The sequence below is a fragment of the Littorina saxatilis genome, linkage group LG12 (assembly GCF_037325665.1).
Source record: "Littorina saxatilis isolate snail1 linkage group LG12, US_GU_Lsax_2.0, whole genome shotgun sequence".
In the NCBI taxonomy this organism is placed as follows: Eukaryota; Metazoa; Mollusca; class Gastropoda; order Littorinimorpha; family Littorinidae; genus Littorina; species Littorina saxatilis.
Window position 1 is genome coordinate 79,174,744 of NC_090256.1, and position 25,846 is coordinate 79,200,589.

At 43.5% G+C, this 25,846-nt stretch overlaps 2 protein-coding genes across 8 annotated transcripts in view; both read left to right on the top strand.

Moving 5' to 3' along the window:
* The window catches only part of LOC138982865 (A-kinase anchor protein 9-like), a 160,855-nt gene that overhangs the window by 21,044 nt on the left and 113,965 nt on the right, over nt 1-25,846 (top strand). The window lies entirely within an intron of this gene.
* On the top strand, nt 199-11,588 carry LOC138981570 (early endosome antigen 1-like). The gene is made up of 3 exons (XM_070354530.1): nt 199-2,631; nt 2,904-5,222; nt 9,096-11,588. The coding sequence occupies exons 1-3, from the start codon at nt 199-201 to the stop codon at nt 9,177-9,179; spliced, it is 4,836 nt and encodes a 1,611-aa protein (XP_070210631.1). The 3' UTR covers nt 9,180-11,588.

Below are 25,846 nucleotides of genomic sequence, written 5' to 3' on the forward strand. Positions count from 1 at the left end.
TCCAGGGTCTGCAGCCTGCCTGACGCGCAGGAAGAGGGTGGTGTGGCTGGTCAGGGGGGTACTGGTGTTGGACTGGATCCGGGTGGGAAAGAGGATGGGGAGCAGCAAGGGGAAGGGTGGGTAGAGGCCGGTACGGATGAACTTGATTCTGTGTTCTATAGCCAAGTCTTCCCAGGTGGGGAAGCGTCTTTGGGGGCCATGCTCACCAACGCAACCAAGGGTGACTGTGAGCCGGGTCATGATGAAGGGGAGAATATCCAGCCCTTCGTGCAGGAGCTGCTCAGCCGCCTGCTCAGCCTGGAGACGCACAACATCAACCTGGAGCAGCGCATGTCCGGCCACACGCAACTCTTCGACGAGGAGCGGGAGGAGCTACAGCTGAGAGGAGACAGCCTGCAGTCCAAGTGTCACCAACTGGAGTGCAGCAAGGACTCTCTGGTGAAACAGGTGGCAGGGTTAGAAGAGAGATGTAGAATGTTACAGGTTGAAAAGGAAGGTGTAGCCAGTGTTGATAACGAAACCATGACAGACGTAACTCTTTGTCCACAGGATCTGTCTGCTAGTCAGGGTGATAAAGACAGTGTGGATGAGGCTGCAGCAGAACTTAGTGAGAGTTTGCAAAAAGTAGAATCTTTGCAGGATACCTGCAACTCCCTTCAGCATGAACTGAGCTGTTTGGAGAAAGACAAAGTGTTCTTAGAACAGCAGCTTTCAATAGTTCAGGAAACCGGCCTTGCGCTGCAAGAGGAGAACTCCATACTGCAAGAAAAGGAAGAAATGTATGGAGCAAAGTGTGCATTGCTAGCTGAAGAAGTGCAGACGTTGGAGAAAGACGGCAAGGTGCTACGAGAAGAGTTGACAGTGATGCAGAAGTCCAAGGAGGAACTGACTGTGAGATGCTATCAACTGGCCAGAGAACTGGAGGCCAAAGCCGATTACCAGGCAGTAGTGCAGAAGAAGGACGCATTGATAACTAAATGTAATGCCCTCGAAGAACAGTTATCAGCTGCTTGGGAGGAGGCTTCTAATCTTCGTTGTGAAAATCAAACCCTCAGAGAGAAAAATGAGAATGTAACCAGTGGCCAGGACACTCTGCAAGCTAAGTGTAGCTCCCTTAAAAAGCAACTGGCAGTTGCAGAGGAAGATTTGTCAAAACTCCACTCACAGAATGAGAATCTTGAGGAAGAGAAGCAAGTGATCAATGCCAAACAAGAGGAGCTTAGAGAAAAGTGTGCACATCTTGGCAAGTTCGAAGACAAGGGCGTCTCCCTTAGAAAGCAATTGGGCGCTGCTGAGGAAAATTTGGCAAAGCTTCGCAGTGAAAACCAGAACTTGTTAGATGCGAAACAGATGCTTGTTACAAAAGACAATGACCTGATGGAGAAGAATGATGAAATTAAAGAGTTACGAAACAAGAACAGTTTTCTTGAAGAGCAGATGTTGGCTGCTGATAAAGCGTTGTCACAGCTTCTCAGTGAAAATGAAAAACTGCAGCAAGAATGCCAAGGTTATCAACAAATGGTAGAAGAAAAAGCTGCACTGCAAGCAAGATGTAAGGTTCTAGAAGAACAGGTAGTAGCCGTTGAAAAGGATGTATCTAGCTTGCGCCATGAAAATCATAAACTTTTGCAAGAAACACAGATTCTAATCACTAAGAACAAACAGCTGGAGGGGAGAAACGAACAAGTTGAAAAGATTCAGTTGCAAAGGAAGGAAGCTTTGACCTCCAATCGAGAAACTGTTGATGAAAGAGACACATTGAAGACGGCATGCACCTCCTTGGAACAACAGCTAACTACGGTCAACAAGGATGTCACCAGGCTGAGACATGAGAACCAGCTCCTTGCGGAAGAGAAGCAGAAACTTGAAGTCAAATGCAGAGATCTGACGAGAGAGAAAGAAAGGCTTGAGGAGTTTGAAAGCAAGTGCAGTTTTCTTGAAGATCAGCTGACAGCTGCTCAGGGTGTTATATCAAGACTGCGCACCGAAAATGAAACGGCATCAAAAGAAAAGCAGGCACCATCTGAGGACCAGAGAGTACATCAGGCAAAAGAGGCAGCAGATAGAAAGTGCTCCACTCTTGAGAAAGATCTGGCAAGTGTTCAGGCAGACATGACCAGACTTCGCCATGAAAATCGCAGCCTCTTGGAAGAGAAGCAGGCACTCAGTTCAAGAACCAGCGAGTTGACAGGGAAAGACAAACTTCTTCAAGATGCAGAAAGCAAGTGTAGTTTTCTGGAAGACCAGATAGCAGGTGCTCACCAAATCAACTCAAAGCTTCAGCAAGAAAATCAAATTCTGTTGAAAGAGAAGCAAGAACTGCATGCAGAATGCCAGAAGCTGAAGGAGAAGAGCATACAACTGGACAAGGCAGAAAACAGATGTACAGCTCTGGATGACAGATGCAAAACTTTGCAAGAGAGAAACGCTTTGTTAGAATCCACAAGTGACCTGGGACGTACACAAAGCACAGTGGAAGCTAGATACGTATCTTCACGTATACCTGTTGCCACGCCAACCAAAACTCCATGGAGTAGCAGCAGCAGCATATCACTGGAGGAACACAAGATTTTGCAGAACAAAGTCAAAAACTTGCAAGAAGAGAACAGGTCTTTGCAGGAGAAGATTGACGTATTGGAAGAAAGTAACAGGTCTTTGAAGGACAGATGCGACGCTGAACAGGAGAGAAACAATCTGTTACAAAACAGAACCCAGTCCCATGATAATGACAGCAAATCTCTTCAAGGGGAACTGCAATTTGTGAAGGATAACTTGCAAGCTGCAGAAGCTATGAATAACAGTTTGATGAACAAAGTGCGCACGTTAGAAGCATCAAGAGACATGGATGGAAATTTACAGGAGAAAAACAAGGCACTTCATGAGAAGTGTGCTGGCTTGACAAGGGAAAACCTGGCTTGACAAGGGAAAACAAAGCCCATGCGGTTGAATTGAGAGAAGCAAACAAGGCCCTCAAACAGTCAAAAGAGAAGTGTAAACTCCTTGAAGACAAGTGTAGAGCCTTGAAGGATGAACTGCAGGAAGCCACCCAGTCTGGGGAAAGTTTGCGGGAGCAGCTCCATGAACAGAGCATGACCTTGGAGCGGGTCATTTCAGAGATGAGAGAATCTTCCCACGAATCAACACCAGACGGTGCTGACATGAACATGGATGGGGGGCTGGAAGAGGAGAAAGTTCTTGTTCAGCAACAACAAGAAAATGTAGAGTCCCAGCATGTTGAAGACAGTGTAGAATCCCAGCTTGTGGAAAGTGAGGAGGATCTAAGACAGCAGGTTTCTAAACTTGAACAAGCTCTATCTGAGAAAGAGGATTTAATAGCTGAATTGAAGGAACAGATGACCTTACTTTCCCTGCAGCAGGCAGCAGTGGGGTCTCCTCGCGCACAGCGGGAAGCCACCAAAGACCTAGAGCAGGATGTGCAGGAACTGAGAGAAGACTTGATAGAGAAGGACAACATCATTCAGGACCTCAAGGAGCAGGAGAAGTGCCTGAAGCAGGCTCTGTCGGAACTCAGGCGGAAGGTGAAAGAAGACAGCGACCTTGACCAGGAGGTCAGCATCCTTCACCAAGCCTTGTTTGAGAAGGAAAAGGTGATCCAGGAGCTCAAAGAGACCTCCAAGCTCCTCCAGCTGAGTCAGCATGAGAAACCTCAGGCAGCTAAAAAACCCAGCAGCCGAGGACAGACTCCCAGCATTGACAGACAGGAGAGAATGATTCCTGAAGACAGGGCACGATCTCAGTTGACGGCTCAGGGGAGAAGCACCGCTAGATCAGAGAGGTCTGTAGAATCCACAGAGAGTCTGGCTGTTAGTGTCAGCAGTGACCAAGACTCGGACATCTCTCCAGGCCAGGACGTGGACATTGTCAAGGAGATGCGACGTCTGAGGAAGGACATCAAGAAGACCAAGGCGGTCTATGCCAACGAAAGTGCCCTCTTCCAAGAAGCTTTGGATAGAGAACCAGTGTCCTACATCGGACTGAGGAGCTCTAGGTCACCTAGCCTGACTTTCGACTTTGCTGAGATGACCCATGACGACATTCCTAATGACCCAGACCAGCTGAAGAGGATGGTGGTCAAACTGTTGGAAGAGAACAAGTCGCTGACCACAGAGAACCTCCGCCTGCAGCTGCGCATCAGGGAGCAGGAGGCTCTGGTGGTGGAGATGGAGGAACGACTGCCTGTCAACAATCCACCAGAGGAGTGGCAGTCGCTGTTTGAACGTCAGCTGCTGCTCCTGCAGAAACAACGCGATGAGTTGCTGCACCAGGTCTTCGAGAGGGACTCGGGTGTTGGGCTGCTGTCCAGCAAGATGGGGAAGAAGGTGGTGGGTGGAGCGGCTCTCCACCAGCAGCAGGAGGACCTGACTGCCAAGATCGGCGAGCTAGAACACTGCCACCAGCTCCTGCAGCAGCGACAGGCGGAGCTGGCCCACTGTCAGGCGGAGAAGCGGCAGCTGGAGCAACTCCTACTGTTGAAGGACGAGACAGAGCGACAGCTTATGAGGCAGAAACGCCTGCTTGAGGAGGAGTTGTCCACCATCGAGGGCAAGCTGCAGGAGAGAGAGGCCACCTTGGTGGAGGAGAAAGCACGCCTCATGAGGGAGCTCAAGGAGAGAGACCAGCACATCTTCCAGTTGCAGACCTCTCACATCGGCCATTTTCGAGAACCAGGGGATTACCAGTTGCCCCCAGTGCTCATGGGAAGGCCTCAGAGTGCCAGCACCCCTCGCGTCGAGGCAAGATCTCAGAGCATGGGTGAATATCGCCTGGGCGGAAGAACCTTATCTGCTGAAGCCTTTTTCATGCAACCCCCTGTGTCTCAGGAACAGGAGCTATTATCATACCCTGCACCCCACGAGCAAGGAGCACAAGGAGGCTCTTTTGTAGATGAAGTCAACTTTGATCCAGCCTCAATCCAGTCACAGCCACAAGGGGCAAAGTCACGTTCATTCCAAGACAAAGAAACAAAACCCGGAGTATCCGCTGGAAGTTCAGACAAAGGGCTTACAAGCAGGAGGCATAGCACGGGGTCTGGAAGATTCCTGCCCACACCCATTCCCAAAGACCCAGAAGAGATGTACAAGTACCACAGGGACGCTGTTGAGCGACTGCGAGACAAGCTGCAGCTGGAGGTTGAAATGGCCATGTTGTCTGAAGGTCAAGCCGCGGCCATCTCAGGGTACTGGCAGCGTCACAACAGACAGGTGCCTTAAATTTCTTGACAGTTTCACTGTTTCACTCACTCTTGTTGCTTTTTGCCACACTTAAAAAACAACACTAGAGCTCGCTTACAGCTACACAGACCACTGCTGTCCTACATGCATTAGGCTTATATATGTTTTGCCTTGATTTTTTTTATTGTTGCTATTTTGCATTTAGATTGCAAAGTGTAGCTCTGTAGTGCAGAGGACCTGAAAGAACCTGCCTCTAGAATGACATGAGAGATCACTGCATAACAGTATGCTAGACCTTTGCCGCATACAGGAAGTTCATGATTTGCTACTGCTTGTTATCCGATTTGGAAAACACAGATTGTAAGGAATTAGTGTTTGCAGTCATAGTTCGGGGATTTTCTTCTGTTACTGCCTTAGGACCAGAAGAGCAAATAACGGAGTAGAATACTATTTTAGAACATTATAATGTAGCAGTATATCATCAGAATGACAACAAGGAGATATGTACTGTCAGTTTGACTTTAAGGTTTTTGACTCACATGCGAAGCAAAAGTGAGTCTATGTACTCACCCGAGTCGTCCGTCCGTCCGCCCCCCCCCCCCCCCCCCCCCCCCCCCCCCTCCGTCCGTCCGTCCGTCCGGAAAACTTTAACGTTGGATATTTCTTGGACACTATTCAGTCTATCAGTACCAAATTTGGCAAGATGGTGTATGATGACAAGGCCCCAAAAAACATACATAGCATCTTGACCTTGCTTCAAGGTCAAGGTCGCAGGGGCCATAAATGTTGTCTAAAAAACAGCTATTTTTCACATTTTTCCCATTTTCTCTGAAGTTTTTGAGATTTAATACCTCACCTATATATGATATATAGGGCAAAGTAAGCCCCATCTTTTGATACCAGTTTGGTTTACCTTGCTTCAAGGTCAAGGTCACAGGAGCTCTTCAAAGTTGGATTGTATACATATTTTGAAGTGACCTTGACCCTGAACTATGGAAGATAACTGTTTCAAACTTAAAAATTATGTGGGGCACATGTTATGCTTTCATCATGAGACACATTTGGTCACATATGATCAAGGTCAAGGTCACTTTGACCCTTATGAAATGTGACCAAAATAAGGTAGTGAACCACTAAAAGTGACCATATCTCATGGTAGAGAGAGCCAATAAGCACCATTGTACTTCCTATGTCTTGAATTAACAGCTTTGTGTTGCATGACCTTGGATGACCTTGACCTTGGGTCAAGGTCACATGTATTTTGGTAGGAAAAATGTGTAAAGCAGTTCTTAGTGTATGATGTCATTGCTAGGTGTAGCTGAAGGTCAAGTCATGTCAAGGTCAAGCATGTGAGTCGTATGGGCTTTGCCCTTCTTGTTATTTTTGCTCTGTTTTTGTCATTTGGAATGCACTCCCCGGTAACCATCTGTTTTTGTCATTTGGAATGCACTCCCCGGTAACCATCTGTTTCGGCAGTAAGACCAAAGATCAAACACAAGTTACAAGCATTTGTACGGTTAAAGATTGTCATTTTGTTGCAGTTAGGTCAGTTTGTTGGATCTCTTCTTTCTGAACTTGATCTCACTCTTAGTGTAATAGCAGTTGCAACGGATGTTCACCTGTTATAAAGAATTGCAATATGTTCCACAGTTCGCGGTGTTTAAAGACAACAGTAAATGAAACTTTCTTTTGTGAAGAAGTATAAAGATCACTGTTGCTTTGTACCAGTAGTCTGTGATTATCTTGTGCAGGCAGTGTATCAGTAGATACTGTCATGTAGTTTGTGCTTCTCAGGATCAAAAGAAACATAAATATTGCAGCTTTTTTGCTATTTTTAAGAAGCAATAACTTCGCTTCCTAGAGAATCACTTGAACTTTTACTTTGCGTTTTGTTTTGAACATCTTATAGCACATATTGATGCAGGCAGCCCATTTTATCAGTCAAGATTAGGATACTCTTCATGTATGCTTAAAGGCATATGTACGCGCTCCCGTGTTTACAAAGTGTAGTTTGCCCATAATCGATGTCAAACGCACCATAAGACCATGTAATGACGATATGTCGCCATGCGCGGACCATATACATGCATTACAGCTTGTTTTAGAGTCTCAAAAACTTTGGATGTAAACAAAGACGCGGAGTTATTTCCCTTGCGTCAACGCTACCTCTGTTGGCAAATCTATAAATAGGACGATCCAGATCAAAATGAAAATTAACATATCTCAACATCGAAGGGGTCCTAGACCACAATATTTTGCAGGGAACTTAATTTAGCATGTCTCCAGCTGTTGGTAAAGCAATTAGCGTGTATAGTCATCGAGTACATATGGCTTTAAGTTTGGGTTGCTAATGATCACTATTTTTGGGGCCATTTTTCAGCAGCAACTGAAGCAAAAAAGTACTAATTTGCTTTCCCCAGAATCGTTCTTCAACTTTCTACTCTGCGTTTTGCTTTGAACATCTTATTTCATGTAGGCAGCAGTGCCAGATTCTGTCAAAAATGTGTTCTTCTTTTTTGGAGCAATTCTTAATTATATTGTGTTGTATTTTGTGTTAGGTGAATAGGCCTTTGCAAAGTTTCTATTTGACTAAAGACCTAGTACAGTTAGGAAACTGTTTTGGAGCACTTTTGTATCAAAAGTTTATCAAAAATATTTATTTCATTTAAGTTTACATATTGATTTGAAAGTTGACGTTTGAAAGTTCTAAGCTTGCTTGCAGACCTCTGTTGCTTTCTCTTCGCGTAGTTAAAAAAGAGGGCAGATTCAAACTCACTGAATGCTTTAACTATGATATGGAGTTAATTACTGTTTTAAATCAAACCAATAGTTGCAGTTGTCACCTCATTAGCCAGCTTGCTTTTTTAGCTTTTTGTTTCTTCTCTGGTAACATTTTGAAATCTATTTTCTCCCTTTTCTCTTGTTTTCATGTTATAACATGCTGTTCAAGTCTTGCTTTAGGTAATAGAGAAACAAGCACATCATTTTGTTAATTGTTAAAAGTGTTTGTATTCAATTTTCACAATACAGAGTATTCCCAGTTAATGTATCCGGATCCGGTGATATTGATAATCATTCTGGATTAAGAATACTTGTGCAAGCAACCTGCCCTAATACTAACAATAGTGTATTGAAATTGTGTCATGAGTTAAATGGATTTTGTTGACAGCTAGTGCAAAGTAGTGTGTGTTTTTTTGACAAAGCAAAAATAGCAATGGTTTGTCTGCACACTTATGTATAATCAATCACACTAAAAGCATATATAAGAATCATATTCCATTAAGCGTTACTGCAGAAGTTCTAGAATTAACTCTCATTTGTTCTGCTTTGGGACCAAAATGGCCTGTACCGGTATGTTTCATATATACTGCACTGCATTAGCATTAAAAAGATCTGGTTTTTTCATTGGATTGTTTATTTTGCTTTTTGTTTTGCTGAACCTTTTGTAATCTTTTTGTATTATTTCAGTAGGAACATGTGAAAATCTTTGGAATTTGGAAAGCAAGAGTGTGTTTTGTTCAAACTTCAAATTCAATTTCAATGCAGTCACAGTGGTTTAAAAAATCTGTTCAAATTCATTTGCTGTCATTTAAACGTTAGTTTCTGTGACACAAGGTTTGAAAGCAAAGTAAAGGAACAGTGCAATGATGCACTGTTGTTGTTCTTTCTTGTGAAAACGTACATGGTTTTCAGTACAGTTTCATTTATACCTGAAGGAATTTAGATAGATCAGCGCCCCCTTTGTTTCTGAAGGGTTTTCAATATGTTTTTCGCATCTTGGATTGACAGCCTCTTTTTGAAAAAAGAAATATTGCACTGAAATATTCAATGATAGTAGATACATCAGTATTTTTCATATATTCAAGAATGTAATATAACTTGGACTTTTCCCTCTGATTACAGCTGCTCCTGATTATGGGAACTGTTCGACACATTTTACAACTTACATGTTTCGTCTTCAGTCATAGGAAAATTGGAGAAACTTGATTCAGATTCTGCTAGCCCTTGTCAAAAAATGTATGACATTTACCCGTGTTGTGTATTGCTGCACAGATTGTAACACATATAAGATTTTCTTTATTTGAATGCTGTTTGAGTTTCAGCAACAGATCTCAGGGCTAACAAACAATACTATAATCACACTTGATTCATTTTGTCTGTATGTTTTGAAGAGTTTGGCCTATGCTGGAAGCAAAGATTTTTGGAACAGAAATAATGTATGCTTATGGTGGTTTTTTTCTGTATAATATTTTTTGTGTTAAATTTGAATTGATCTGACAAGAGTACCCATTGAGATTGTTTTTGTGTGTGATCATAATATATATATTATATATATGTATTTTCCCCGCTGTAGATTGTTTGCTACTGTGATCACTTTTGTGATTGTTGTTGACATCTGTGAAGAATCTGAGTTATTTTCAAAACAACTTACTGCTGGTCTTTGCCTGGTGCTGATAGTATACTATGTGTACAATATTATGTTTGGTTCATCCGTCCACATTACTTCACATATTTTTCATATAGTTCTTGGAGCCCTACTCTATACAGCATATGAATGAGGGATGCCTAAGGTTTACCCTGTTATCGTTATCTGAAGGTACGCACATTCTTGTTTTTGTGTGTTTCAAAAGGGTTTCCATCTGTGATTATTTATGCCAACTTGTTCTCAGAACCTGTCTCTTGTCTTTGCTATGGGATGAAAATACACTGTGTTGAATTTGTTGATATTGAGCAGTGACATTATGCATATTATGTACATGTACTTCTTTTTCATACTGAGGCAGAGCTGAATCAGCATGCTTGAAATTGGGATCTGAAATTCATATCTTTGTCACCATATTGTTGACTCACTTCCTCTTTTCATGATTTTTGATTGCATCTGATTTGTTAGTTCACCTTTGTTGCGTTGATTGCACCATGTTTTCTCATCCTCCCCTCACCCACTATATGTACTACCATCTCATGTTTACTCATGTGATTGATGTGAACCTAACCAGATACCGAGACAGGTCGGGGGTGTGATGGTTGCATATTTTCTCAACTCTAGCCTTACCTAGTTGCCATATATATTCTCTCGTGCTGTTTTTGGCTTATTTTAGTAGATCGCTGTACGTCTTCTAATCTTGCTTGATTATGCAAGAGAAATTTATTCAAGTGATAAAACATTATTTTACTGCAGATTATTGTTTTAAATGTGCATACTTTTAAGTGCTGTACCAGAACAAAAAATCCATTCTCTCTATTTCGCACTTTCTCTATCTCGCACTTTCTCTATCTCGCACTTTCTCTATCTCTCGCTCCCTCTCTCAGTCTCTCTCTCCCTCTCTCAAGAGTCTCTCTCTCTCTCTCTCTCTCTCTCTCTCTCTCTCTCTCTCTCTCTCTCTCTCTCTCTCTCTCTCTCTCTCTCCCTCTCTCTAACTCTCTCTCTCTCTCTCTCTCTCCATGCATTGGAATTCACCTGTATGCGTAGGTGCGTAATCACATGTAATCAATATAGATCTTCCTTGTGCGCTTTTGCAATAGAAACTATTGGGGTGGCGGTTTCAATAAATGACTTAATCAAGCTGGCTTCATAGTGGACACAGAAACTTTAGCTGTGCAATGCACTATACGTGTACACCATATGCTTAGTTTAATTATTATGGCTGTTGGTACAATCATACTGCTGTCCGTTGTGCAAGAGATTGTGATCCTATAGCAATGCAGCAATCATTTCTGTTAGGAATCGATCGTCAGTAGCCATTGTGACCATATGTCTGGTAAATAATTGCCTGCCTGGTGCAGTCCCTCTTTAATGATCAAACTTATACAACTGTGTTAAAAAGTTTTCTACATTGCGAGTAGTATTTCCCCCAATAACTGTCGCAGTAAAATGCCTCTCCCCTTCCTCCCAGTTTGTTTGCGCTTTAAATGTTTGCGCCTTATTTCTCCCTTCTCTTTTGCCCCCAGTGCGCTTGCACTTGAAATGTTTGGACTCTCTGAGTAAAAGTAATATGCCCTCCTTACCCCTCTCCACTCTGAACATCAAAATCGGGTAATTGACAGTTAAACAAATTATTTATTTACATAGTTTGTATCTGGATGCTGAATAGTTTGACATGCTTTATTTTGTTTAGTTGTTTGTTTGGTTCTTACATCTAGTCAGAGTTAATGATTGAGGCTGATCTGTTGCGTACTGCAGCTTCGTTGCTTGCTTTGATAGCCTCATAAATGAATTTGCATGTATTCTCACTTTTCACTGTTTTCCTTTGGCAAGATGTTACTATTCTTTATGAGTTTTTGCAAGGACAGATGGAGAGTGAGAGTTACTTGCAGCATTGCTTGTTTGTTTTATCATTTATCTAGTGATTTGTTGCTTTTTATTAGGGGTTTTCTTCTGCAAATATATGAGAGAGAGGGGGGGGGGGGAATACATGTATGCATGGGTGTGTGTGAGAGAGAGAAGGAGGGAAAAATGCAGAGAGAGAGAGAGAAAGTGTGAGATGGAGGGAGGGAGGGGAGAAGGCAGAGAGAGAGAGAATGAGAGAGAGAGAGCATGCTGTATCTCAATGACTAAACAGAAAAGAGAGGGAGAGTTCCAGCAGTGTCTGAGCATTGTGACTTCATGGACTGTGAAAACATAAATAATTAATTGATATCCGGTCATGTTGCTTGCCTTAGCCTTGATGGTGTGTCTCTTTCACGCAGGAGAATTATTTGATAATCCCGGTACAGTCGGTTGAACATGCTGCGATTCTCAAATACGGCACATTGATTGGCTTGACTCTTCTTGCCAAACTTTGGAGGTTCTAGCGTTAAACGCATTGCGAATATGCTGATATGGAAGATCTTCCACCTGGCTGGTTGCATTTCGGTCGTACATTGCAGTCTGTTTTAGTGAACAAAATAATGGTGATTGGTCGTGGGTTGTCTGCTGTGACATGGCTTGAAACTGTTTGCTACAGTTGTTTGCTTTCATCAAAACGAGGCGTGGTTTTAGGGGTGAGGATGGGGGCATGTTGGGAAGCTCCACTTCTTGGCCTTGTCTACTTTGCAAGAACAAGACAAAACAGTTAGCTTTGGATGCAGATAGGACCGCAGGTGCTATGTAAAGCAGACAGATCATTTTACTGTATCAGGATCTCAAGGGAGAGTTGTGGAGGATTTGAGCGCAAAGAAGACATTTCTCAACTTTGTTTTTGTACTTTGTGTGTGTGTGTGTGTGTGACCTTTTGCCTAATCTTTGTTTGAGTTTGGGTGTTTTTTCATATTATCTGTGGAAAGAAATATACATACTGATCTTTTACTCAAACTTATAATTACTCACACGTTTGAATTCTGACTTTTCTTGCTTAATCATTTGGTTTAGTTGCTGCTAATATGTTAATCTTTGTTTGAGTGACCTAACAGCATGTAGACAATTTCATAACTCACATTATAGCTAGAGGCTTGTTTGGCTTCTTTATACTCTTTTTTTTTCCTCTCTGTTTTGTCCTCTTCATTCTTGCTCAGTGCATCTTATGCCATTGGTTTTTGCAAAACAGTTAAATCAGAGAATGTTTTCATATTGCATCTGTGCTCAAGCTGTCTGCAATCACTGACACTTGTTTGAGCAAGGGATTATTTATTCACTCTGCAATTTTTTTATCAACTTTAAGATTAAGAGTTGTTACTTTGCCATTTTTCAAAAAGGTTGGAGTTTGATTGGATCATTTTGTCACATTTGACTTTGAATAACAGACAGTTTGTTGAGGTTGTTCCTTAACTGATCAGCTTTTCATTAATCATCTTCGGTGCAGTGATCTGAGTTTCATGAAAAAGCCTGTGATACTTGCACTTGAAGAAATATGCATAAATATTGCAGAGTTGAAAGACCCAAATAAGAAGACATTGTTACCTCATTTTCATATCAAACTGTTAGCTGACTAAATTCAGCTGCACTTTTGCAAAACATCCCTTTTTCAGTTTTTGGTTGATATTAGGAATGGCATAGTTAGGTTGATCATGGTTTTTGCTATATTTTGTTTATTTCCTTGTATTATGTGTGCATGACTTTGGAATTTCAAAGCTGTTATTTTGTGAAGCGGTTGCCAAGTTTGGTGTTTGAATTTCTGATAGTGTACGGGAGTGCAATTAAACCAAAATCAAAACGGCACATTTTCATTTGGTTTGGCTCGGTCTTCTATGTGTTGTTTCTGTATGTTGTCAGCATTTATACATGTATGTTTACAATGTTAGTAAGATGGCTACATCTAAAAAGTAAATGACCTGTATTTTGGGAACACACACACACACACACACACACACACACACACACACAATCACACACACACAATCACACACACACAACACAAACACACACATACATATCCAGTTCCAGCAGTTGTGCATCTTGCCACCTAATAGAAGTTCAATCATTAAATGCACATACTTATGCATGAACAAACTACGGGCGAGCTTAGCTCCAAGTTTAAAATGAAACTGTGAAAAGCAAATTTGCTCCCTGCAAGAGTGAGCGGTGTAGGACGATAGAGAACCACCTTAACAATTTTTGAGGTTGTTCTTGACACTCCAATAAATTGCAAATAAAGCACTGTCCTTCTTCTTTAAGCAATCATGTACACCACCAAAAATGTGTACCTCGGTTTTTACATGTAATGAGAGCTTTGAATTAAAATCTATGAATTAAAATCAGCAAAAAATGTCCCAGACTGTACATTTTTGGTACGACTGTGAAAGCTCTCCAAAAACAAAGAGACTGCCAACGTTCCAAAATTCAGGATAAAAAAACAAGAAAGGTAGGTTGTTGGAACGTTTTATGTATCGTTTTGTCAATAACAAACGTTCCAACAACCTACCTTTCTTGTTTTATGATTCTGAATTTTGGAACGTTGGCAGTCTCTTTGTTTTTGGAGAGCTTTCACAGTCGTACCAAAAATGTACAGTCTGGGACATTTTTTGCTGATTTAAATTCATAGATTGAAGTAGGTTTCATTTTGGAAAATAATTTAGTACATGTACAACATTCCAACGCTGCACTGTAAGCAGTCGGCATGTGTATATGTGGATGGATGCTTTCATCTCATGCAACCGCCCGAACAAATCTGTCTTGGTGTACATGATTATTTGCAGGACAAAGAAGACATGCTCATTTAACTATGGCACCATGTTTTTTTGCGCTGTAGTAAACCAACACCTGCTTTGGTCAGCAAGACAAAATCACCCAGCGTAGGCAAACGGGATATAATTATCATGTTTTTATCCCCTGGTATGGAAAAGTCAATAGGCATCACAAGGTGGCCCGGACAAGCTGATTCCAAACACCAACATGCCAGCATAATGCATCGCCACCCACCCCTGACTCGTGTCAAGGTAGATTTTCTTGCATGCTTTACTTACCAAAACGTATATATATATTATCTATACAATTATATTATAGTCTACTGCTAGGTACAGGCGCCTTACGGAAACCTACTCGTAGCTGCAGGCACAACGCTTGTTTTTGAAACGCAGTGACTGAGAACAAGAGGAAAAACAATGAAGAATTTAGGGGGAGGGGCGCCAGGGGGTTGGGAATTGATTGGAAAGAGTTTTACTTTCAGAAAAGATTGGATCCAGGGATCATTGAACAGTGCGCAATTAAAAATGACGGTAACATCACTCACTTTTGCACTTTACTCATCTTGTTAGCCATGAACAGCTACAGGACAGTGTGTGTGCGAGTGTGTGTATGTGTGCGTGTGTATGTGCGAGTGTGTGTATGTGTGCGTGTGTATGTGCGTGTGTGTGTGAGGGTTCTCTCTCTTTGTAGCCGTTACGCTCTATTGCCAAACAAGACTTCACGCAGTGTTCTTAGTCAGTAACTTAGTGTTCCTTTTTCTGTCTTTCTTTTTCCACTTAGCTGTTATTTCTTGCATTTCATTCATCACCTGACAGGATATGGTCACTGGGTGTTCCGGCTTGGCACATTCAGAAGTAACTGAGGAGGTTTCACGTTTTGCATGACAGAAAGAAAAGAAAAAACACGCAGGGGTCCGAGAAAGACACCGCCGGTTATGCCATGCATACTGAAAGTGACAAGGTCTTCAAAGGCACCTTGGTGCAGTCAGCCATGAAAATACTTGCAACATGTTTCATTTCTCGCATAAGTTTCAAACAAACAAAAGCACTGGAAGCACGCACTCTAAAAGAATAACACCTGTACTCCCAAAATGTGACCAGGCCCGCAGTTCGAAAGGCGTGCAACAAAAGCAAGCAAACAAAATGTTTTTCATTCATGCTCCTGTGTACAAAGACCTTACCTCCCCACCACTAGTCTTACACACACGTTTAAACATGAATCCTTTTTAGTTGCTTGTAGACCGGACTCGCTTGTACCGTAAACATCCTGAAAGTTGTCGCCGAGAAAAATGGTTCTGCCTTTTCCTGACCAAGTGGCAATTACTGAACAGTCCATAAGCAAATTAATTTGACCTCAGTTGGATTGAGTGAGTATGTTGGAAGGAGGTTGGTGGCAGACTATAAACAGCTAGTGTGTCAGTTCTTTTGCTTGCTTCCCGGGGCTGGGGGCCATTTCTTCGCAACACCTGAATGTCATTAAACATTAAAAAGAGTGCGCCACTAGATATGGCACCAGAATGCTTCAGGGTGATTTACCGGGTGGCTGTTACCGTAAACATTGTGTAAGTGTGGTTTTGCGGGACAGTTCAAGTTCTGACCGTCGCTTGTCAATATCTTTGCTATCTTGTGTTCGTCAAAGTTTATGTATTTGCTTTTGTATGGTGGCATGATTCTTTGTGTCATTGAAATCCCTCCCCCCCCCTCTCTCTCTCTCTCAGTCTCTCTCTCTCGCTCGCTCTCTTTCTCTCTCGCTCGCTCTCTTTCTCTCTCGCTCGCTCTCTCCAAAGGTGTTTTTCTTTCAATTTCACATTGTGTGTTTTGGGGTTGTTGTCGTTTTCCATTTGTAATCTGCAATGCATGCTTATTTGTATTCACTATTAACCTTTGCCGTGCTTCCTGGGTTCACCTGTACCCAGAGACACACTAAAATCATTGTAACTCTGGAACCATTAAAGGTATCGTTTTGAAATTTTAAGTATCTCTCACACACCTAATTTGCTCTCTGTCTGCAAATTTTTAGTGTGTACATGACAAAACATCAGAATTAATTGATTATGATAATTTACATAAACACTACCGATGGCGCGGGTTCACACATACCCATACTTTTAAAGAGTAGTAGTGATTGTAACTATCCCTCTGCCGACGGCGCGGGTTCTGCTACACCCATAATTACCAAAGCGGCGGAACAGTGTCTGTCTGCCTGTTTGTCTCCAAGAGACTGTCTGTCTCTCTGTTTGTCTGTCCGTATCTCTCTGTCTGTATGTCTGTTGTCAGTTGCTCTGTCTGTCTGTCTATCCGTCTATCTGACTGTCTGTCTATCTGACTGTCTGTCTCTGTCTCTCTCTCTCTCTCTGTCTGTCTCTCTCTCTGTCTGTCTCTCTCTCTGTCTCTCTCTCTTAGTCTCTCTCTCTGTCTCTCTCTCTCTTAGTCTCTCTCTCTGTCTCTCTTTCTTAGTCTCTCTCTCTCTCTTTCTTAGTCTCTCTCTCTCTCTTTCTTAGTCTCTCTCTCTCTTAGTCTCTCTCTCTCTCTCTTTCATAGTCTCTCGCTCTCTTTCTCTCTTAGTCTCTCTCTCTCTTTCTTAGTCTCTCTCTCTCTTTTTTAGTCTCTCTCTTTCTTAGTCTCTCTCTCTCTTTCTTAGTCTCTCTCTCTCTTTCTTAGTCTCTCTCTCTCTCTTAGTCTCTCTCTCTTTCTTAGTCTCTCTTTCTCTCTCTCTTTCTTAGTCTCTCTCTCTCTCTCTTTCTTAGTCTCTCTCTCTTTTTTAGTCTCTCTCTCTCTCTTTCTTAGTCTCTCTCTCTCTCTCTCTCTTTCTTAGTCTCTCTCTCTCTTTCTTAGTCTCTCTCTCTCTCTCTAGCTCTTTCTTAGTCTCTCTCTCTCTCTTTCTTAGTCTCTCTCTCTCTCTTTCTTAGTCTCTCTCTCTCTCTCTCTCTTTCTTAGTCTCTCTTTCTCTCTCTTAGTCTCTCTCTCTCTCTTTCTTAGTCTCTCTCTCTCTTTCTTAGTCTCTCTCTCTCTCTCTTTCTTAGTCTCTCTCTCTCTCTTTCTTAGTCTCTCTCTCTCTCTTTCTTAGTCTCTCTCTCTCTTTCTTAGTCTCTCTCTCTCTCTTGCTTAGTCTCTCTCTCTCTCTTAGTCTCTCTCTCTTTCTTAGTCTCTCTCTCTCTCTCTCTTAGTCTCTCTCTCTTTCTTAGTCTCTCTTTCTCTTTCTTAGTCTCTCTCTCTCTCTCTCTTTCTTAGTCTCTCTCTCTCTCTTTTTAGTTTCTCTCTCTCTCTTTCTTAGTCTCTCTCTCTCTCTCTTTATTAGTCTCTCTCTCTCTCTCTTAGTCTCTCTCTCTCTTTCTTAGTCTCTCTCTCTCTCTCTCTCTCTTAGTGTCTCTCTCTTTCTTAGTCTCTCTTTCTCTCTTAGTCTCTCTCTCTCTCTTTCTTAGTCTCTCTCTCTTTTTTAGTCTCTCTCTCTCTCTCTTTCTTAGTCTCTCTCTCTCTCTCTCTTTCTTAGTCTCTCCCTCTCTCTCTTTCTTAGTCTCTCTCTCTCTCTCTTTCTTAGTCTCTCTCTCTCTCTCTTTCTTAGTCTCTCTCTCTCTTTCTTTGTCTCTCTCTCTCTCTTTCTTAGTCTCTCTCTCTTTCTTAGTCTCCCTCTCTCTCTTTCTTAGTCTCTCTCTCTTTCTTAGTCTCTCTCTCTCTCTTTCTTAGTCTCTCTCTCTCTTTCTTAGTCTCTCTCTCTCTTTCTTAGTCTCTCTCTCTCTTTCTTAGTCTCTCTCTCTCTCTTTATTTGTCTCTCTCTCTCTCTTTATTTGTCTCTCTTTCTCTATCTTTCTTAGTCTCTCCCTCTCTCTTTCTTAGTATCTCTCTCTCTCTTTCTTAGTCTCTCTCTCTCTTTCTTAGTCTCTCTCTCTCTATTTCTTAGTCTCTCTCTCTTTCTTAGTCTCTCTCTCTCTCTTTCTTAGTCTCTCTCTCTTTCTTAGTCTCTCTCTCTCTCTCTTTCTTAGTCTCCCTCTCTCTTTCTTAGTCTCTCTCTCTCTCTTTCTTAGTCTCTCACTCTCTTTCTTAGACTCTCTCTCTCTCTTTCTTAGTCTCTCTCTCTCTCTCTTTCTTAGTCTCTCTCTCTTTCTTAGTCTCTCTCTCTCTCTCTTTCTTAGTCTCTCTCTCTCTCTTTCTTAGTCTCTCTCTCTCTCTCTCTCTTTCTTAGTCTCTCAGTCTCTCTCAGTCTCTCCCTCCCCCTCTCCCTCCCCTGCAAGAGGTCGGTGAAGGGAGAAACTCGATGCAACCACTGAAGTAGCGCTGTGGGTTTCCCTGAACCCACCCCGTCGTTAGAGAAATAAACGATAAAAACCCTCTTTCAAATGTATGGGTTCAGACAAACCCGCATCGTCGTTAGAGGAATAAACGGTAAAAACCCTCTTTCAAATGTATGGGTTCAGACAAACCCGCATCGTCGGGAGTGTGTAGTCAAAAGCGGCATCCGGCAAAGGTTAAGGACATATGGTCTTATTTTGCACAGGGCTGTCAGTGAATACAGGATATTTGATCTGCCTTAACTTCGTCACCCCCACCCCTCGCGATCTCTCTCTCTCCCTCTCTGTTCCTCTCTCTGCCCCCCCCCCCCCTCCCAACCACTCCCACCCTGTCTCTGTCATCGCTGTCTCCCCCTCTCTCTCTCCCTCTCCTTCTCTCTCTCCCTCTCTCGATCTCTCTCTCTCTCCCTCTCTCTCCCTCTCCCTCTCTCTCCCCCTCTCTCTCTCTCTCTCTCTCTCTCTCTCTCTCTCTCTCTCTCTCTCTCTCTCTCTCTCTCAGTTCTGACACATTGTTCTGTCTTCTAGCGATTTTACCTATGCCCTACGAACAATTGACATTTGATTGCATTCCCTTACACTTTCCCCTCCAATTATCACCTCAGATTTTATTGACACTGGTGGCTAAACAAACAAACACTTTGCTGCGAGGAGGAAATAATTGCTCTACCCGTGTTTATTCTGCCGATCTTCCTTACAAAGCCGTTCATTATTTACGCAGAACGAAGAGCTGTCATTGTAGAAGCAAATGTATTGCTCCAGAGGACAGTTTTACTATTGACTTTACTTTGGTGAATCATTGTCTTTTTCTGGCGACGTGCCCATACCGACATGTACGGAAAGGAGAGAAATAGAGAGACAGAGACAGACATAGGGGTCTGTTTGTTTATCTGTTTCATTTATAACACCAGTTCGTTTGTATTGAAAGATTGTCAATTGAAGCATCAGACACCCCTGCCCCCCCACCCTACCTCTCTCTCTCTCTCTCTCTCTCTCTCTTACTCTCTCTCTCTCTCTCTCTCTCTCTCTCTCTCTCTCTCTCTCTCTCTCTCTCTCTCTCTCTCTCTCTCTCTCTCTCTCTCTGTCAGTTCTGACACATTGTTCTGTCTTTGTTTAGTCTGTTAATCGTTTGCTTGATCGTCGTTTGTTTTTTGTTACTTCTTCATTTTTAAAACGTATCATTACATTAAACCCTCCCATGGGCGAGGGCTGGATGTAAAAAAAGCACCTGTTTGCATTGTCATGGTCTCTCAAAATGGATTAAACAAATTTTACTGGCAAGAAAATAATCGATTGAAACACCGATGTCGTCTGTGCCTTTAAAGAATCGACTAGATTCAGATTGGCATTCGCTGTCTGCCAGAAAGGTTTGGCCGCAGGTGCTTAATGCCGGACCAGGGCATTTGCTTTCAACATTCTCTGGCATCGCAGGTCACATATCAAATCTATCGAGGCTCATAATGGCCTGGAAACTTGTCAATAACTTTAAGTGGTGATAGTTTTTTCTTTTAATAACCTGGACGTACCGTACAGCTGGGATATTTTGGGTGGTTTGTTATTGATTGTTCGCACAGTGTAAAAGGCGCGCGCGCGCACGTGTGTCTGTGTGTGTGCGTGCGTGCGTGCGTGCGTGCGTGCGTGCGTGTTCAGGTGATTTACGTGTATCCCAGTAGGGTGGAAGCAAAAACCTTGAGGACTGATTTTCGGAACGACTTTCACGATAGCTGAAGACGTTTACCTGTAACACTTAGAGCTACAAATTGGAAGTTCGTGTGATCAAGTTTAATGCCTTCCGCAGTCGTAAAAGTCGCTCCTTTAAGTTTTAGTTCTATCGAGGTGTTGAAGTTGAATGTCTTCCTCAGTTCTGAAAGACTTTATTTCAATCTTTTATCACTTTCATTTTGTTTGCTTTCAAGAATGGGACACTCAGCGTTGGTGCTCAGCAGAACTGTTATCTTCAGTGTTAGTTATTCCACCTGCAACTGAGGTAGTGATAGGGTTTGGAGATTGAGGGAATGAGCCACAAAGAGTTGTACGAAGACCGGGAATGGACCCAGTACCATCCGATACTCCGATAATGTCGAGTGAGTAGATCTAAGGATCGGCCAGTCCTTTCTTGTACTCTTCCTCGGTGGTCAGTATCTATCTGACATCTGTGCCAGCAGGACTTGAAGTACACGTGGTCAGTGCCGAAACTAACCAACGGAAGACCAGACACGAATCTAGTTTTGAAGGAACAGGATGAGTGGACAAGATAATGCTCTCTCGTCAAAGGTTTAGATTATCTGTTTTCCCCAAAGCTTTCATATTTTGCCGTAAACCTTCTCCAGTGTAGTTTGTTACATTCAGTTCAATATTGCGGTAATAAACGGGCGCATGCGAATGGGTTACTAGGCGTCTTCGCTCTTACCGAAAAGCCTTGGGGGCGGGGGGTACGAAAATATGGGTCTCATTTCACATCCCACCTGGAATAATGATAAGCATTTTCTTGAAAGTGTTTTATATCAATGAATATAACTTTTTGGGGGTAGTGATTGTAACTCTCATTGATTGGTCCTCAATTTGAAAAGATATCTTGCCAGGTTCGAGTTTAGTTTTACAAGTATATTTCATGTTGCTAAATCCTCTCTTGTCCTGTCTCGCCTTGTCAACAACTCCCCCGAGCTCCCCCCGATACAAGAGTTAACATTTCTCCCAATCTTTAGGAAGATGCTGGTTAAACCGGCGACTTCTTCAAACACTATCATATTTGCCTCCGTCGTGACCTTGCGATGGCGATTTTGTCACACACTGAGACCTGGGAGTTTTTCGTGAGCAAATCAAACCAAATTCCCCCGTGACTTTCCAGACGGCCCCTCCTTTCTCTCACTCTCTCTGGGCAGCGAAAGCGCATGGCCGATATGTGTTAAAAGAACCGTTCATACGATCAATGAACACAGGTAATGTGCGTCGAGCCCCCTCTCTCTCTCTGCTGCGAGGACGGTCGTCTTTGCGTCGTCGGCGCTGTGCGTTTCTATTCGCTCACAGAACCGTTTACGATTGTCAACACGTTTCTCGCTCACTCTGTGGCTAAACGCCGACACACACACACGCTGTACGCACGACGCAACTCGCGATTTATATCAACACATCCCCTGGGTTGGAAGCAGTCGTGTTTTGTGTGTGAAAATATAACTGCGACACGTTGAAAACGTCTGGGAGACTGTGGTTTTGTGTGGTGATAACACTGATTTTCTTCTGGATCTTGTGTGTACGGCGGTGGATTGAGGGGGAAAGTGTGCGAGCCTGAGCAAGACTTGAAATCGCTACTATGGCAGGTAAGAATGGCTGTCGCATTTGTTTGTGTGCGTTATCCTTCTGTGGACTGGATATCGGCAACTTTCTCTCTCCGTTGCCATGGAAATCGTCACGCGCTCGTCATAACAAACAGCATGGAGGGCCAGCTGTCCTCGGTCGGCCTGTGTGTGTGTCAGTGTGTGTCAGTGTGTTTGTGTGTGTGTATGTATGTGTGTGTGTGTGTGTTCATGCCATGTCTGTGTGTGTTTATGCCATGAGTGTGTGTTCATGCCATGTCTGTGTGTGTTTATGCCACGACTGTTTTTATGACATGAGTGTCTGTGTACGTGTACGCTTGTTTTACATTCTCTCTCTCTCTCTCTCTCTCTCTCTCTCTCTCTCTCTCTCTCTCTCTCTCTCTCTCTCTCTCTCTCTCTCTCTCTTGTCGTCTATGTTCATGCTATATACGCTCTCTTTCGCCCGCCCATGCACCCAGCACGCGAAACTCGTGATTTTAACTCAAGTCGCGATGAACTAAAGTAATGAGCGATTGATTAATTCGCACCTGTACAAAGACACGTGTTCGCGGCTTCATCCTCATCCCAGGTCAGTTGCTATTAGCCGTGTAATTGCTGTTTGGCGTGTGAGTGTTCATTCGCTGGCTTGTCTTCTCTCTTTTTTAGTCATCACTATAGCAGTTATCATCAGTCAGATCGTGGCGGGTGGAAATTTTGTACAGTGTGCACTGAAGCGTATCGTTCTACGTGTCGTATTGATTTCGAAATCACCTTCTGTTTTAATTATTTAGCTCTTACGCCATGTGGCTAAGCCTGTCGGTGAGTTGTGATGTCAACTTCTACTGCTACCACCACGTGAAGACCTTTCATTTTTGACTTGCATGATTGCCACAGTAAGTCACGTTGACAGAGTTAGGTTGAGATTACTGGTCTCTCCTGGGCTGCTCACGGAGAACTGGTACTGGTAGATAAAACATGTCATTTTGATTGATTCAGGAAGACACGTACAACTCGCCTGACCCTCTTACCGTGGAAGAAACAGCTAGTCGGTCGGTCGATGCTAGCTACCGAAGTCTTTGGGTCCGCCTCCTTTTGTAATCGTCTTGTTTTCAAAAATTCTGAGAGAGAGAGACCGAGACTGAGAGGGAGAGATAGTGCTAGCGCGTTATTGTGCGCGTGCGTGACTGACAGAACGAGGGAGACAAGTTTCTACACACACTTTTTCGACGCTGGTTTCTTTTTTCAGAAATTTTACAGCAGTATGTCATTTGATCACGCCTGAGCCCCTGGGGGGTTGTGTTGACATTTGTTCTCAGCTGGTCGCGGCGAGTCACGTTGCATGCAGTCGCTAAGTTCACTCCATTCATTTGGTGACCCTGTAGGGCCTACAATACAGTTTCAACATGCCCACAGGCACATGGCAGCGTGTGTGGGAGGAGGGGGGATAAAAAGCTCTTCTACTACCTTCTATTATAGAACCGCATTGTATCGGAATTCAGGAGGAGAATTCCCCTATCACCATCTACTACATACACTGTTATGCGATTTGCCTTTGTGTTTAGTTCGAATCATTCGTTTCACGTTCCTGTCAGTGCAGTACCGTGCAGTCTATATGTGTGCAACCCCCCCCCCCCCCCCCCCCCGCCCCACGCGTTCTGTGGTCAGAAGTTATGCATTTTACGTTCCTCAACAATGCAGCGGGCCGTCACACTGATTCTGATAATTCCTTCCTGTGTGAAGTGTCCCAAGTTTAGTGTGATTCACGTTTCTATACAATACAGTTAAAACACGATCCCTTCCTGCGATCTGTCCATTACAAGTAAAACAGTTACAGTGATGCTTCCTGTGTCCTGACCCCAGCAGGTTACAGTGCTGTGTTTATGTGTGTCGTACTGTGTCTTTGCCAGCCCCACTTCACTGTGCCTGCAGTGAATGTTAGCCACCGGGATAGCCTTCACAGATTTAGGCGTGACTATCACAGTATCAGAAACTGTGCACAGGGAGAGAGAGAGAGAGAGAGAGAGTTTCGTATCGTATCGTAAAAGACAAAGCTCGTTAGAGAGAGGCTGACTCATTAGCAGGAGGCGGGGGCAGCTGATATTTTCCGGTTGAAGTCTGCTCTTGCCTACCACATGCTTACACCATTCTGCTGCATTTGGCGCCATGTTTGACTTGAATAAGTGTTTAGCGGGAGTGTGTCAGTAGTGTGGTGTGGAGGGTTGCATCAAAAGCCGTGTGTTCTACAGTCTCCGGTTGCACGCTTGCTTCATGCCGTTTTGTGAGAGACTGCGATGTTCGCTTCCGGAAATTCGACAGTTCTTCTTTTCTCGAGGATTATAGTGTGTGTCCAGTCTCAGTCTGTGGTCCAGCGGTAACGTCGTCCATTGTTGAAGGTAATTATTTACGAATCTAGGCCTGTATGAATCAGTTGCAGAATGTACGTGTTGTACGGAATGATGCGTTTACACACGCATTCTTTGTGCAGTTTTATTCAGTCCAGGCACGCGGTATTATGCTTGGCTGAACCGCCACAGGCGCATGAACAACGAGTGGTAACGCACTTGCGCTCGGAAGCGAGAGGTTGCGAGTTCGACCCTGGGTCAGGGCGTTAGTAATTTTCTCCCCCCTTTCCTAACCTAGGTGGTGGGTTCAAGTGCTAGTCTTTCGGATGAGACCAAAAACCGAGGTCCCTTCGTGTACACTACATTGGGGTGTGCACGTTAAAGATCCCACGATTGACAAAAGGGTCTTTCCTGGCAAAAGTGGTTAGGCATAGATAAAAAAAATGTCCACCAAAATACCCGTGTGGCTTGGAATAATAGGCCGTGAAACTGAAGTAGGATATGCGCCGAAATGGCTGCGATCTGCTGGTCGATGTGAATGCGTGATGTGTTGTGTAAAAAAAATTCCATCTCACACGGCATAAATAGATCCCTGCGCCTTGAGTCCGAGTCTGGAGATACGCGCGCGATATAAGACTTCATATAACAATAAACTGCTTTCTCTGTCTGCGTCCATTCAATAACGGTAATGTCAGTATGCAGGGCACAAGGAAATGTTCGCGTAACTTTGTAGAGACGAACAGAACTTGTGGCTGTGATTTTAAGCGGTGCTTTTGTGTGTGTGATTAAAAAAAATATAATAATCCATTCGTCATTGATGAAACGAAAGCCTGTTTCGCCGGTAACCACCGCTTGCCGTGTCTGAAACAACCTTGACACACTTCCTACAGTGAAATGAAAGCAGAATGTGGAAAATCCTCCAGGGCAAGATACGCAGAACGACATCATAACTGAAAAACAACTGTAATACGGTATTCGTCTCTCACAAAGTCTAATAGTTAAAACCGGCTTTAAAAAGGGGGGGTTGTTCAGAGGGAGACGCACAGAACATCATAACTGCAAAACACCTGTATTCCTTTATCTGATTACAAAACCGGACGAGGCCGGATAAAGGTGGGGCGTATGTGAGACAGAGATAGAAAGATGGAGATTAGGAGGGTGGGTGAGGAAGAGAAGGGCATTAGAGATGTTATGGTGTTTACAGTGAGGGAGGTAAAATGTAGCGACGAGGCCCATATATGGCAAGGCGACATTGTCTTGATAATCCTCCTTATGCTTTTCAGAGTTGACAGTTCCCCGCGCCCCCCCCCCCCCCCCTCTCTCTGTCGTCGTCTCTCTTCTTTGTCAATCTCTGTCTGTGTCACACACACACACGCGCACATCTCTCTGCCTGACTCCCCCCTCTCTCTCTCTCTCCCCCTCTCTCTCTCCCTCTCTCTCTCTATCTATCTCTCTCTCAGTGCCTCTCTCTCTCTCTCTATCTATCTCTCTCTCTCAGTGCATCTCTCTCTCTCTCTCTCTCTCTCTCCTCTCTGTCACTCTGGCTCTCCTCTGTCTCTCTCTCTCTCTCTCTCTCTCTCTCTCTCAGCTGCGGTTGTGTCACGGTGTGTGTGTGTCAGAACCTCCTTCCGCACAGG